Genomic DNA, 16,406 nt, shown 5'->3' with positions numbered 1-16,406 from the left:
TTTTGGAAAGATTCAAGCTGCACATTTCATACCAGTGAATTTTGTGGATTAGAAAAAGAAACAATCCTGCATTTGTTTTATCATTGTATTTACTCAAGATTATTTTGGAAGGATTTAAAAACCTATATTAATAGAAAAAGATGTGTAAATGTGTTCTGATGTGTTTTTTTATTTTCAAAATGGCATTTTGGAGCGTAAACAATACAATGCAGTTATATATCTTATTAGGAAAATACCACATACACAAGAAGAAATGGGCTCTTTGTAAACCAATTAGTTTACATTTTATAAATAACTTTGAACTATGCAAATAGGCCTACTTTTTGGAACAAACTAAAAACAAAAAAGAACTGAAAATATGTAATGTTTTAAATTAACTTAATTTTGTATAAGAATTTTTTTCTGGCAGGATTATTGTTGTAAATAATGTTTAATACCGCTTGTTCTAGTGGCGTTAAATAAAAAAGAAAAAAAAAAAAGATAGGAACGATATGTTTAGGCGCATGCGCAGACTCGGAAAAGACTATCCCGTCTCCAAATCTTTACTGCGAGTGGAGGGGTGCGCAAGTCAGAGGACAGACAAAAAGATGATGAAGCAAATACATTAATTATCCTGTTAGGCTTAATGTACACACATTAACTTTATTGATGATTTTCTACGTTTTAAAATTATAGTTAAAATATTGTTTTATTATTTCACTTCTAATAAAAGCGAAACAAGATGGCATGACCTTACCGCATATCAGAGACGCAAGTGACATCTGTCATGAGTAAGTGAATCGCGTAGAGAGTTGCGGGCATGAATACTATAGGAGTCTCCTTTTTGGATCCCTTGGATGACTATGAGATTATTAATCGGATCGGGAGTGGCACATACGGAGATGTCTTTAAGGTAAGAATGTTGAAAGAAGCTTATCTTTTGCATCTCTTTTCATTTGGAAATTATTCTTCAAGCCAGAACATGAATTTTAAATGCATGAATGCACTACATGAATGTCTCATGCTTAAACGCATGTTATATACTGTCAAGATTTGAGAAAACACTTTTTTTCTTTTAAGAATTAGGACACTGCCAAAAATGGTATTACTACGTATTAATGCTATATTTGAGACAATCCAGACAAATCAACACTCAGTTTTTGTTAATTCTGTTATTTGGGCTGACTATTTGAACAAGAATTCAGATTCATGTTACCTGACAGACTGGACTGTTTAGTTTTCAAAAGTGATAGTGTTTAAAGCATGTGTGAGAACACGTACATTCCGTTTAACGCATTACAAGCTGACCATATATGGGATATTTATGCCACAAAATCACTGCTGCACAAAACATCATCACCTCATTCATACACAGGTTTAAATATACATTGCTTACGTCCAGAATTATTGTTTTCCCTGCTGGTAGGTCTTTTAATATTCCAGTACTTTATGCAAAGATTAAGAAAACCTTAAATTCTACTGTCTATAATGATTTCCTCAAGTCTAACAAAAAAGTAATAGTCAATAGTCAACTTCTGTCCACAGTCTTTACATCCTGTAAAGTTCTATATAATTGGAAAAACAGGTTGTGATGTGATGTCATAGAAAACTGTTTGTGATTTGAGTTGAATGGCATGTTGACTGAGAAATTTGACTCCAATGAAGAGTCTGCCACAAGAACAACATTAGTTTAATCTTATGAACCTGGACCTTTAAAGGGATACTTCACCCAAAAATGAAAAGTCTCTCATTTACTCACCCTCATGCTATCTCAGATGAGTATGACTTTCTTTCTTCTGCTGAACACATATTAATATTTCAACTCTGTAGGTCCTTACAATGCAAGTGAATGGTGTCCAGAACTCTGAAGGTCCAAAAAGCTCATAAAGGCAACATAAAAGTAATCCATAAGGCTATAGCAGTTAAATACATGTTCAGCAGCTATGTGATTGGTGTGAGTTTAAAAATAAAACATAACATTTTTTTTTTTACTATATATGTCCACTTTCATATTCACTTCCACATTCTTCTTATTTAGTTTTTTGCCGTTTCACATTTTTGGTGCATATCGCCACCTACTGGTTGGTCAAAGGTGGAATTTTATAGTAAAAAAAGACTTCAATATTTATCTGTTTCTCACCTACTCCTATCATGTTCTTCAGCAGACATGGATTTAACCACTGGAAGTTTATGCTGCCTTAATGTACTTTTAGAACCTTCAGAGTTCTGGCCACCATTCACTTGCATTGTATGGACCTAAGAGCTGAGATCTAAAGCTGAGATTCTAAAAATCTTAGTTTGTGTTTTGCAAAAGAAAAAAAGTGATATACATCTGGGGTAGCATAAGGTTGAGTAAATTATGAGAGAATTTTCATTGTTGGGGGAACTATGCCTTTAAAACCTCTCAGGTGTGGCACTGATATTCTGCAAGACGTATATGTTATTTTAAAGGTTTTATTGGTTTTCTTGTCTATTCTGTCTTTCATGTTTTCTAGAGTAATGTGTCACTCATTTGTAGTAGTCACTAACACAGTTGACTCTATCATAACTCAGTGGGTGAGCCAACATCTCTTTGTTTTCCATCGTACAATACACAAAGAATCCATTCTACGACACTACTCTAAATCTCTCAAATTTGTGTAAGATAGTTCTCAAGATCTAAAAATATTTCATGGGGAGGATTCCCAGATGTATTTGAACAAAACTGTTTAGAAAAGTTTGTTTTTCATTTGACAGACGTTTCGTTTCTAACTACGCCAACAGGCAAAAGAATGGCAAGTTTTGGATTTCTGGCCAAAGTGTACACAAATATCTGGCATGAGCCATTATCCTCGGTTTGTGGTTACGTTATTTCAGGTTGAACAGCAAAACCATTAAGAATGTTGCATTGTCGTTTTAGTCATGACAGGAAGCCCTCTGTCATGCCAGGAAAAGCAACAGGAAGGCAGCTCAGCAAAGTTCCAGGTTTTGTCCAGAAATTCTTGATTTGTTATGTTTATGAATAGCTGAAAGCAAAAATGGAGGTCCACTTCCCTGATTCACTTATTTTGTTAGATGTTTTTTCTTAACCATTGGCCTGATCAGATGTATCAATAAGTAAATCAGTTTGATGTTCATATGAATTTAATTTGAATTACATTGTTAGCTGCCATGTTAAACCGTCAGTACATTTTGGGCTCTCCATAGTTTAGTGGTAATTTGGCTGCACTTTTCGACTGATTAGTTCTGAATGTTTTTCACCTTAAGTCAGACACAATGTGCTGAATTTCAGACAAGTGGAAAACGTTTAATGTCACATCCATTTTGATCTCTGGTTTGGAGGATACTACATTAGCAAAGATGCGAAATAACACTGTTTTGGTCTCAATTAATGTTATGGTTAGGGCTAGGTTTAGAGATTGATATTAGGTGTACACTGATGAGCCTTACGAACATTATGATCACTCACATGTGAAGCGAATAATGTTGATCATCTCCAAACAAGGCCACATGTCAAGGTCTGGGTAGATTAGATGGTAAGCAAACAATCAGTTGTCATAGTCAATGTTTTAAATGCAGGATAAATGGGCAAGCGTATAGACCTAACGACTTTGACATGGGCCAAATTATTATGACCAGATGACTGGGTCAGACCATCTCTGAAATGGCAAGGCTTTTGGGGTGCTCCCGTCAGCAGTGGTGAGTACCTAACGACAGTGGTCCGAGGAGGGACAAATCACAAACTGGCGACAGGGTGTTGGGCGCCCAAGTCTCATCCCATCTGGTCCGAACCGATAGGAGGTCTACTGTAGCACAGAAAAGTTTAATGATGGTTACGGGAGGAATGTGTCACAACACAGTGCATCGCACCCTGCTGCATATAGGGCTGCGTAGCCACAGACCGGTCAGAGTGCCCATGATGACCCCTGTGCCTACAATGGGCACACGAGCGCTGGAACTGGACCTTGGAGCAATGGAAGAAGGTCACCTAGTCCGATGAGTCCCAATTTCTTTTACATCACGTGGACGGCCGTGTACATGTCCACCGTTTACAGGGGGAAGTGATGGCATCAATATAAACTATGGGAAGATGACAAGCTGGTGAAGGGAGTGAAACATTTTATGCTGGAAAACACTGGGACCATCCATTCATGTGGATGTCAATTTGTCACGTGCCACTAACCTAAACATCATTGCAGACCAGGTGAAGAGTTCAAGGTGTTACCCTAGCCTCCAAATTCCTTAGATCTCAATCCGATTGAGCATCTGCGAGATGTGCGGGGCCAACAATTCCTATCCATGGTGGCTCCACTTCACATCTTGCAGGACTTGAAGAATCTGCTGCTAATATCTTGGTGCCAGATACCACAGGACACCTTCAGGGGTCTTGTACATTTACATTTACATTTATGCATTTGGCAGACGCTTTTATCCAAAGCAACTTACAGTGCACTTATTACAGGGACAATCCCCCTGGAGCAACCTGGAGTTAAGTGCCTTGCTCAAGGGCCCAACAGTGGCATCTTGGTGGGGCTGGGGCTTGAACCCCCAACCTTCTGGTCAGTAACCCTGAGCCTCAACCACTGAGCCAACACTGTAGATTCCATGCCTCAGCTTCCATGCCTCAGCAGGTCAATGCTGTATTGTTCTCACTACTGTTAACATTAGGGTAGGATTAGGGTTTGGGTTAGAGTTTGGAGTATAATGTAATTTGATCAGTCAGTCTGAATTTGGTGAATACTTGGCAAACTGGATTAGTGGTTTTAAAGTGGCTTGGTTGAATCAATCATCATCAGTGATTAAGTGATTATTGTGCAGTACCGTACATTTTAGACTAATGAAGTAAGAATATCAGCTCCTGCCATTAGCTACAGGACAAGGTTACAGTGAAGGACACAGCAGGCTGCTACTGAAACTAGGATATTTATCATTAAGACCCCTGCCAGGAGAGCTGGGTTTTGTTCTGCATTTCCTATTCAAAATAAATATGGCCTTTGAGTAACATTTGCTCAGTTCTATTTTATATTTCCTCATCCACATTAAATATTCATTTGAAAACCCCAAACAAATGATACATGTTTGCTATACAAGCATTGAGGGACACTGCGTAACAGTGATTTTAATACAGTTACTATGTGTTCTTAGGCACAACATGAAGCTAAGTGCCTAAAATCCCCTTAACCATGATAAAATCACTGTAACACGTTTCTTGCGGTGTATTAATTTAGTAAACAATGGCAAAAGAAATATGAAACAGGGCACCAAGTTTTAGATCTCAGTGAGTTCTTGCACCAAGTACTAAGTGTAACTGTAGGAGATATTGCTGATATGTAGACTTGGTGCATTCATAAAGAGTTCAGTGATGTGCCGTCACAGGTGTACGTGTATCAGCTATTTCACAACTCACTTTACTTTGAACATAGCTCATTTAGTCAGTCTTCACTGTGTAAAATATCCTATTTAATATGGATTGTTAAAGTCCCCATGTTCAATGAAAGAAAACGTCTAACCAGAACTTCCAATCAGTGAATCATGTAACATTATGTATTTCCTTTTAGGCTAGAAACATCAAGAGCTCAGTAATGGCTGCTATCAAAATGGTTAAACTGGATCCAGGTTTGTGAGAAATGTTACTAGTCAGAAGTTTTTAAACAGTTAAGGCTAACTACATTTTCAGGTGCTTATGTGTTCACAGTTAGCAGTGGTATAGAGAATATAAACATGAATGGGCATATGCTGTTTTCTAAAACATTCCTCTATATATAACTATATAGGTTTTTGTTGCACTGATCAATTGCTTGAATGTATAATTTGTAGTACAATGAACACTACATTTACATTTATGTAATATGGCCTTTGAGTAACATTTTACATTTACATACATTTATTTACATATATGTAAATGTACATTTATGTAAATGTAACTACAGTCTTAACTCAACAGCCTTTCTTTTATGAAAATGTAGTGATAATTTACCAGTACTATAAACAAAATTAATGATATGATTGTCTTGCATTATAACATAAGAAATAGTAGAGATTTCTTCTCTTGTATTATATATTGAAACTGACCCTACACTAGAGATAGTAGAGCTTTTAATGCCAATATTTGTATCCTTTAGAATACAATATTTTACCCTGATACTCCTTGTTTTTTGATGGACATACAACTTTATTTATTTTCAGGTGATGACATCACTACCATCCAACAGGAAATAACAATGATGAAAGAGTGTAAACATAAAAACATAGTGGCCTATTATGGCACCTACCACAGGTACAGTAATATACAGTAATGTACGGTTTCTGCATTTCCAGGTATTGGCCCAGCAGTTGTCTGAGCATTCCACTACGTGTTTTACACCCCCACAGGCAGAGTTACACAATCAGATCAGCACAAATAACCCTCAGACACATTTTTATAGGTTTGTAAATGCTGTAGTTATCAACATGTGTCTGGACGTGCTCAAACTGACTGATGCTCCCTGAATATCCTTTGGAAGGCATGCATTCCCACTCAAAAGCTTTGATTATGTTTATACAGTTCTTGTCATGTCTGTAAGTAATGTGTGTGTGTGTGTTTTTAAATGTTTTGTGTGCAAGGAATCATTGCAAAGGGCCATGTGCTAAACTGCTTTGCTTTCAGGAACACTAAGCTGTGGATATGCATGGAATATTGTGGGGGAGGATCATTGCAGGATATCTATCAAGGTATACACTGGCTAACATTAGCAATATGTGCTTCTATTTAAAGGGGTCATGTCATATTTATAGGTGATTTATGTAATTTGTTACGACACAAATGAAATTATATATTTTTTTTTTTGCAAAGACAACTACAGCTGAAGTCAGAAGTTTACATACACCTTCGCCAAATACATTTAAACTCAGTTTTTCACAATTCCTGACATTTAATCACAGAAAACCTTCCCTGTCTTAGGTCAGTTAGGGTCACTACTTTATAGGATAATAGAAGAGAGAATTATTTATTTCAGCTTTTATTTCTTTCATCACATTCCCAGTGGGTCAGATGTTTACATACACTTTGTTAGTATTTAGTAGCATTGCCTTTAAATTGTTTAACTTGGGTCAAACTTTTTGTGTAGACTTCCACAAGCTTCTAATAGTAAGTTGCTGGAATTTTGGCCCATTCCTCCAGACACAACTGGTAAAACGGTTTGTAGACCTCCTTACTCGCACACGCTTTTTCAATTCTGCCCCCAAATTTTCTATAGGATTGAGTTCAGGGCTTTGTGATAACACTTCAATACCCTGTCCTTAAGCAGTTTTGCCACAAATTTGGAGGTATGCTTAGGGTCATTGTCCATTTGGAGGACCCATTTGCAACAAGCTTTAACTTCCTGGCTGATGTCTTGAGATGTTGCTTCAATATATCCACATAATTTTCCTTCCTCATGATGCCATCTATTTTGTGAAGTGCACAAGTCCCTCCTGCAGCAAAGCACCACCACAACATGATGCTGCCACCTCCAAGCTTCATGGTTGGGATGGTGTTCTTTAGCTTGCAAGCCTCACCCTTTTTCCTCCAAACATAACAATGGTCATTATGGCCAAACAGTTACATTTTGTTTGATCAGACCAGAGGACATTTTCCAAATTAAGATATTTGTCCCCATGTGAACTTTCAAACTGTAGTCTGGCTTTGTTTAGGGTGTTTTAGCTGTGGCTTCTTCCTTGCTTAGCAGCCTTTCAGGATATATCGATATATGACTTGTTTTACTGTGGATATAGATACTTGTCTACCTGTTTCCTTCAGCATCTTCACAAGGTCCTTTGCTGTTGTTCTGGGATTGATTTGTACTTTTCGCACCAAACTACATTCATCTCTAGGATGACAGAACGCATCTCCTTCCTGAGCAGTATGATGGCTGCGTGGTCCCATGGTGTTTATACTTGTGTACTATTGTTTGTGGACATGGTACCTTCAGGCATTTGGAAATTACTTCCAAGGATGAACCAGACTTGTGGAAGTCCACAATTATTTTTCTGAGGTCTTGGCTGATTTCTATTCATTTTCCCATGATGTCAAGCAAAGAGGCACTGAGTTTGAAGGTAGGCCTTAAAATATATCCACAGGTATAGCTCCAACTGATTCCAATTAGCCTAACATAAGCTAATTGGCTAATTGCCTAAAGGATTGACATAATTTTCTGGAATTTTCCAAGCTGCTTAAAGGAACAGTTATCTTAGTGTTTGTAAACTTCTGTCCCACTGAAATTGTGATATAGTCAATTAAAAGTTAAACAATCTGTCTGTAAACACTTGGAAAAATTGTGTTCTTAACAACTTGCCCAAACTATAGTTTGCTAATATGAAATATGTGGAGTGGTTAACAAAATACATGTCTATGACTTCAACCTAAGTGTATGTAAACTTCTGACTTCAACTGTATAATTAGTTGGCTGATTTCCCCAAAACGTGTGAACACTGTGGCTCTGTGTTGCTTTCAAATCATTGCTCTGTTTGTTTGGGCATTCCAACCAACCTGACATAAAAACATTGGCTCAGACAATTGTGTGAGTTTGGGGTGGCTGATGGGGAGAGTGTTTGAAAAATCTATTTGCAAAATATGAAAGCAATCATATTTGCATTTTCGTTTTGTGATGATAGCGAAACAAATGTTTACTATGTAAACATACTTTTTGGTTCACTGTAGCATACTTCCTTCCATGAAAAAAAGCTGATAAAATGGCTTGTTCTGAAATTGTGGATTTCTGATTTCAGATATTAGAATAAATTAACAGCACTCAAAAACATGTCTCCAAGTTACATACTCTGACGCCTGTTAGGTGTTCAGCAACTTGGCCCGCCCAGTCACAGTGAAATAATAATAAAGTAGTAAGACTGTTACTATTATTCCTAAACACCAGAAAAATATACTATTATTCTATTTGATATATCAATAATGATAAGAGTGACAGGAGTATGATATGGGGAAAGTTTGCCTAACATTAGCTGTGTCTCGTTTCGAAGGCTGGGTGCTAGGTAGGATGCGTCCTTTGAAGGTTGCAGTATACTGTATGTCCTTCTTTAAACAAACCTAATTTAAATGAGAAGGCCTTCGTACGACAAAAGGAAATGTAACGTAACATGGTTACTATGACAGCACGCGACTCTTTAACAAGCTTGACCACTTTGAGTGAGAAGGGAACAAAGTCACTTTAGAAGGGAATGTATGAAATACATTATTTATATATGATGTAAAGAGAAAATAAAATAGATTTTACAGGTGAACGTTTAGTCTAATACTTTATTTTAATTATATATTAATTTATTTATACATATTATATACTCTGCACCCATCTACAGAGGTACTTCAAATTTGGAATTAACATTACTTAATCCGTTCAATCAATTGTTGAAACAAAGAATTGTGGGTTGTGAGTGCCCACGAAGGATACATCTCTTGCATACTCTGAATTCCCGTGAAAGAAGGTCACATTTGAAGGCTGCATTCGAAGTGTCCTACTCGTTTATCTGAAACGAGACAGCCTTGATGACGTATGCAGCCGACAAATGTGATCTACGGAGGACGCAGCCTTCCAAACGAGACACAGCCTTCCTAACGGTTTCTGGCTCAGAGTGTTAAAGGTGCCCTCAGTAATTTCTTTGTACTTGTTGTTTTGTACTTACACTGACCCCTAGGGGCATGGATGAATTTGAAGGTTAGTGATATGACCGGAGTCTTCATCTAATGTGAGAGGTCATGATTTTATACAAATGTTTCAAAATTACTTTTAATTTCTTTATGAGTAAAACTTTTAATTGAGAAATAAATACTGAGCACACCTTTAAAAAGCTATTTTTAATTCTTGTTTTAGAACTTGTTTACTTTGCAGGGTCAGAGAGAAAGTGTAAAATGGTCATATGAAACTAAATTATGTCTGTTTTTGATGTAATAAATCTGGATTTACATTATCTCAATTACCTCAGTGTAATTTATGATATGAACAAAAAACATATGATTCATATAATAAAAAACTATTATATAAAGTTTTAATTTATGGGGCACGGTTTATTAATCTTAAAATGTTATTTATCAAGAATCGTACTGTGATTGATTTGCTGAAATGCGCTTTGTTCATTCATTAAAATATGTGCTCCTCAGTAACTGGCCCTTTGAAGGAAAAACAGATTGCTTACATCAGCAGGGAAACACTCCAGGTGAGATAAATCAATTATTTAAAGCATCTTCAGTGGCATATCTCTTAAATGTTACATTACCCCTTCTTTTTTGAATCGACTGCTTTTCTTGTCTGACCCAGGGTTTGAACCATCTCCATGAAACAGGCAAAATACACAGAGACATTAAGGTAGATTAGGGTAATTTCTGAAGTAATGTCTGTTGGTGAGGCTTTATTGTGGGTTTACTGTGCAGTTATATTTTAATTGGATAAATCAATTAATAAATCTCTCTCCTAATTCAGGGAGCTAATATTCTCCTCACTGAACGAGGAGATGTCAAATTGGGTGAGTGATAATATCTGTGTTTGTGTGTGTAACTTCTTTAAACACACACTCAGACTTACACACAACATTATTTATTACTTATGCATTATTAAAAATGTATTTATTATGCCTCTCTCTATAGCTGATTTTGGGGTTGCAGCCGAGATCAGTGCCTCTGTTTCCAAGAGGAAGTCCTTCATAGGAACTCCCTACTGGTGAGCTGTCTACACAGAGATTAGCCCTTGATTCCTGCATTGTTGTTATAACACTGTAACTATTACTATGAACTATTATACAACTACCACTACTGCTATTTAGTTTATACAAATATAGTACAAATTAAATTCTCTTTTGAAAAAAATTTAGCTACTGTGCAAAACCTGTTTAGTCAGATAACCAGATAAAAAATGGTCTAAAGTAACTGGATCAAGTACAAAAACATTATTTGATATATATAAATCAGAAAAGTAATTTGTAACAGATAGCTCAAGTATACATAGATTTTAAGGTAACAATTGCATGTTAGAAATTTTTAACAGTGTAAATCTAGTTTATATATTCCTATATTATTGTTTAATTATATTATAGGCCTAAGCATTTTAGGCAATCATTTCCTTGCTCTGTTTAAATTTAACCCCAAATCTAACAATTTACGTAGAGTACATAGTTAGAGTACGCACTGTAAATGTGGAAATCTGCAATTGTGAACTTAATCTAACCCAACCTGATCGTACCCTACCTGATTAAAATTAGTTTTGTAAACAAATGTGGTCAGGTTTATTCAGTTATGTTAAATAATATTTTTGACTTGAATCAAACTGGTTATTTTAGATGCTACAACATGAACCACATTTTTAGGTTTTATTTAGGTTTTAAATAGCTTCTTAAAGGGATAGTTTACCCAAAAATGAAAATTCTCTCATCATTTACTCACTTTCACGCCATCCCAGAATGTATGACTTTCTTTCTTCTGCAGTACACAAACAAATATTTTTAGAAGAATATCTCAGCACTGGAGGTCCTTTCAATGCAAGTGAAGTGAATGGAGGCCAGAAGCTCCTAAAAGCACATTAAGTCAGCATAAAAGTAATCCATACAAATCCAGTGGTTTAATATATGTCTTCTGAAGCAATTCAATCACTTTGTGTGAGAAACAGAGCAATATTTAAATCCTTTAAATCTCCATTTTCACTTTTACTTTTAGAATGTGAAAGAATTTCTTAATTTTGGAACGTGACAGTGGAAATTTATAGTAAAAAGGACTTAAATATTGATCTGTTTCTCATCCACACTTATTATATAGCTTCGGAAGATCTAGATTTAAACACAGGGTCATATGTATCACTTATGATTTATGATTTTTGGAGCTTGAAAGGTCTGGTCACCATTCACTTGCATTGTATGGACCTACAGAGCTGATATTTTCTTCTAAATATCTTAAATATCTTAAGAAAATCATACACATCTGGGATTTCATGAGGGTGAGTAAATAATGAGAGGATTTTCATTTTTGGGTGAACTATCCCTTTGAGGTAACAGTTGAAGGTTGCCACTTTTTACAGTGCTGTAAAGGGTAAGAAACCCAAATGTTAATTTGTTACATTAGGATGGCCCCTGAGGTGGCAGCAGTGGAAAAGAAGGGTGGCTATAATCATCTGTGTGATATCTGGGCAGTGGGCATCACAGGCATCGAGCTGGCAGAGCTACAGCCACCCATGTTTGACCTTCATCCCATGCGGTAAGAATAAGACATGAAATTAATTTATGAGAAAATTAAATAGCACTGGTAATCGTTAGAAATCAATATTAAAACATTGTTGAATATGTTTTTTTTTTTGGTAGAGCTCTGATGTTGATGTCTAAGAGCAGCTTCCAGCCTCCCAAACTCAAAGACAAGAGCAAATGGTGAGATAGCAGGGAGGTGTGGAACATTAGTTTGAAAAATTCAAAACCCCATAAAGAAATGTTATTTCTATCTGTAGTTGGCTTAAAGATAAGTGAACTTTCCTATGATTACATAACAAGATTTCTGAGTTGTTTGTGTCTTCATTCTTCGCAGGTCTGCAGGTTTTCATAGCTTTGTGAAGATGTGTTTGATCAAAAGTCCTCGCAAGAGGCCGACTGCAGAAACATTACTCCAGGTGACAGTGCCAGATTATTCAAAGCCAAAGTCAATCATCTTAGTTAATATTTGCTCTTATGAGGTCTACAGGCAGATCTGGATTTTGTGGTTGTTTAGAATGAAATGTAACCTGGATGATTGCTTTTGTCAAAACTGACAATTAAGTGTTTGAGTGACAGCTTTGAGTGTTACTGATGAATAGCACTTCACTGCCCTTCCCTCAAGTATCCCCCTTTAGAAAACATACATGCATAAAGGTCACGAGAAGCATTCAACAATTTATTTTTAAATTATTGTTATTATTATTATTAATAAAAAAAAAAAGCATTTACAGATGTTGCATGACAGACAGATCCTTACTAATATATATATATATATATATATATATATATATATATATATATATATATATACACACAGTATATATGGTTATGTATGTATATTTTTACCACCTTTAGAGATGTAATTGACCAGAAAAGTAAACATGGCAAAATAAATACTTTTACTGTAAATCACTTCCTTTTGACCCTTAAATTGTGGAGCCATGATCAAATTGATTGCAGGATATCTTACTCTGTTTCTATATAGCTGCTTAACTGATGTCTGTAACAGATCACAGCATTTAAAATATCTGATCACTTGTTTTCTTCTCTCATTACATTAAATTATCTGCTGAAAGCTATTCCATACTTCAAAACAGAAATAATAGGATTCAAGGAAACCTATGATATTAGTAATGTTTTCTGTATTTCTACAGAAATTACTTCTAAAATATTTCGAAAATGAATGCTGCTTTCTTTCTCCTCAGCATTCCTTTGTAACACAGTTACTGACTAGAAAATTGATGACTGAGCTGCTGGATTTGTCAAATAACCCAGACATTCACCATTGCGCCAGCTTTGATGAGAATGAAGAGGTCAGTAAAGTCCTGAAAGCTTGTTTATTTATTTTTTCAGCTGTCTCTTAAGAAAAATATGTGACATTCATAGAGCAACACAAACTGGAATTTCCAAAAAGTTGTGTTGAACTTTTAAGAATCTTACTTTCAAACAGAAGTGATGTTTCCCAACACAATTACATTGAAGAACATAATGGGGCAAAATCAGTATGGCAAAAGATGGAGGGTTGTTGGGAAACTTTGCAAATTTAATGAAACTTCAATGCCTTTTCCAAATGTGTGTCAGAGTACTTCATATTTCAGCTTGTCAAAGTGCACAAAGTTTTGTAGTGCAATATTTGTGTTTGTGTGCATGTTACAGACAAATGATACAGCCCCAGATAAAATACAGTCTAAAGGAAAGCATATGCCAGTGGAGAGGAGTTTATCCGAAGAACAATGTGAGTTCTGGTTATTAATGTCCTTTTGCATTTACATTTTTTAAGTTCACATAAAACACAGAAATATACTTTTGATCAACATGCACATTTAAATTTGATTTCACATTTGGCTATACATTTTTTGTAATTCTTATTAGAGTTTTATTTAGATTAATATAAGATAGGATACAGAGATAAGATGGGATGGTTTGGTACGGTATGAGAAATTAGAATATTAAATGTACTAAGAATTTATTATAATTTTCTGTAGAAATGTAGTAATGAAGTATTGAATGTATTTTTTTTTATTTGTAAATTTTTAAAGTTTGGTGTCACACAAAAGTCAGTGCCATGTTTATTTTTATTCCAGCGTGATTATCAAGTTTAACGTATGGATGTGTAGTGGAGGAGATGCCTTATAACAAGGCAGCTATTGAGCATAGCTACAGTGATGTCAATGGGCACAAAACTAATAGAGCTGGTACTGTTTAGCACATACCTATGGCATGTGTCCTTCTCCACCCCTCATACACACTCACTAGCGTGAACTGAGGCCAGTGATCACATTCAAGGCCAAGTAGAGAGTGCGATATGTGTTATCGTGTGGCAAGTCAGTGGCACATTTACTAAGAAGCCATTGTGACAGGTCTTGCCTGTAAGATTACAGCATTCACAGGCTATGCAGACAAGTCAGACAGACAATGAAGCCTCTTTAGAGTGGAAAGGACGTGATGTACACACTCACATCAACAATGCAGATGTTTTTGGTGGTCTCGCACAAATATACACACAGTCACACACATGCACATACTTACAGGGTTACATTTCATATCAGGTGTACTGTTCATTATAAAAAAAAAAACACATGTACATATTCACAGTGCATTCATAAAATATTCAGACCCCTTCATTTTTTCCCCCATTTTGTTATGTTGCAACCTTATGCTAAAATGTTTTAAATCATTTGTTTTTTCGCATCAATCCATACCCCCATAATGAGAAAGAAAAACAGATTTTTGATAACTTTGCAAATGTATTAAAAAGAAAAAAACTGAAATATCACACGGACATACGTAGGTATTCAGATCCTTAACTCAGTACTTAGTTAAAGCATCTTTGGTAGCGATTACAGCCTCAAGTCTTTTTGGGTATGATGCGACAAGCTTTGCACACCTGGATTTGGTATTTTCTGCCATTCTTCTCTGCAGATCCTCTCAAGATCTGTCAGGTTGGATGGGGACCATCGATGGACAGCCATTTTCAGGTCTCTCCAGATATGATCAATTGGGTACAAATCCAGGCTCTGGATGGCCACTCAAGGACATTCACAGAGTTATCCCTAAGCCACCCTTGCGTTGTCTTTACTGTGTGCTTAGGATCATTGTCCTGTTGGAAGGTGAACCTTCGGCCCAGTCTGAAGTCCTGAGCGCACTGGACCAGGTTTTCATTAAGGATATCTCTGTATTTCCTTCAACCGGGACTAGTCCCCCAGTCCCTGCCGCTGAAAAAAAACACCCTCACAGCATGATGCTACAACCACCACCCTTCACCGTTGGGATGGTATTGCGCAGGTGATGAGCGGTGCTTGGATTCCTCCAGACATGGTACTTAGATTTGAGACCAAACAGTTCAATCTTTGTTTTATCAGACCTGAGAATCTTGTTTCTCACAGTCTGAAAGTCCTTTAGGTGCTTTTTTTGAGCAAATACCAAGCAGGCTTTCATGTGTCTAGCACTGAGGAGAGGCTTCCGTCTGGCTACTGTGCCATAAAGCACAGATCGGTGGAGCGTTGTAGTGATGGTTGTCCTTCTGCACGTTTCTGCATGTTTCTCCCATCTCTACATATGATCTCTGGAGCTCAACCAGAGTGACCATCGGGCTCTTGGTCACCTCTCTTACCAAGGCCCTTCTCCCCCGATTGCTCAGTTTGGCCAGGCGGCCATCTCTAGGAAGAGTCATGGTTGTTCCAAACTTCATCCATTTAAGAATTATGTAGGTCACTGTGCTCTTGGGAGCCTTCAAGGCAGACAAATTCTTTTGTAGCCTTCCCCAGATCTGTACCTTGACACAATCTTGTCTCTGAGCTCTGCAGGCAGTTTCTTTGACCTCACAGCTTGATTTATGCTCCGATATGCATTTTCAGCAGTGAGACCTTCAGGGTTGGGAGGGTTACTTTTGAAATGTATTCCACTACAGATTACAGAATACATGCTGTAAAATGTAATTTGTAAAATATTCCGTTAGATTACTCAAATTCAGTAACGTATTCTAAATACTTTGAAATACTTCTTCAGCACTGGTAGATTTTTTCACTTGTTTTGACTATAAAAACTCTGCCAGTACAGAAAGACAAAATACATATGTTAAAAATACATTCTCTGAAAAACCTAAATATTTTATGCAGTGTTGTTTCTAAAACAAGATGAATCAAATTGATCTTGTTTTAAGGATTATTTGATATTTTTACAGGAAAACAATATAAAAATTATTATCAAGAATAAGATTTTTGCCCTAATATCAAAGGTCTTACTAGAAAAAA

The 16,406-nt window shown here is 36.3% G+C and overlaps 1 protein-coding gene across 2 annotated transcripts in view; it reads left to right on the top strand.

Annotated features, from left to right (window-relative positions):
* The first annotated feature begins 562 nt into the window (after positions 1 to 562).
* LOC127656535 (mitogen-activated protein kinase kinase kinase kinase 2-like) overlaps positions 563 to 16,406 on the top strand; it is a 37,821-nt gene continuing 21,977 nt past the window's right edge. For both annotated transcript variants that reach the window (XR_007972177.1, XM_052144908.1), the window contains exons 1-13: positions 563 to 892; positions 5,517 to 5,574; positions 6,145 to 6,235; positions 6,605 to 6,669; positions 10,088 to 10,143; positions 10,245 to 10,292; positions 10,407 to 10,449; positions 10,571 to 10,643; positions 12,035 to 12,166; positions 12,271 to 12,333; positions 12,488 to 12,569; positions 13,359 to 13,466; positions 13,810 to 13,888. Coding sequence is in view for 1 of the 2 variants with exons in the window: in XM_052144908.1 (XP_052000868.1) it covers positions 800 to 892; positions 5,517 to 5,574; positions 6,145 to 6,235; positions 6,605 to 6,669; positions 10,088 to 10,143; positions 10,245 to 10,292; positions 10,407 to 10,449; positions 10,571 to 10,643; positions 12,035 to 12,166; positions 12,271 to 12,333; positions 12,488 to 12,569; positions 13,359 to 13,466; positions 13,810 to 13,888 (991 nt within the window). In the remaining variant the exon portion in view is untranslated. The remainder of the gene's footprint in view (positions 893 to 5,516; positions 5,575 to 6,144; positions 6,236 to 6,604; positions 6,670 to 10,087; positions 10,144 to 10,244; positions 10,293 to 10,406; positions 10,450 to 10,570; positions 10,644 to 12,034; positions 12,167 to 12,270; positions 12,334 to 12,487; positions 12,570 to 13,358; positions 13,467 to 13,809; positions 13,889 to 16,406) is intronic.

This window comes from Xyrauchen texanus, chromosome 2, assembly GCF_025860055.1.
Source record: "Xyrauchen texanus isolate HMW12.3.18 chromosome 2, RBS_HiC_50CHRs, whole genome shotgun sequence".
NCBI lineage: Eukaryota > Metazoa > Chordata > Actinopteri > Cypriniformes > Catostomidae > Xyrauchen > Xyrauchen texanus.
The sequence above is the reverse complement of the archived record's forward strand: the minus strand, read 5'-3'. Positions and strand labels throughout refer to the sequence as shown.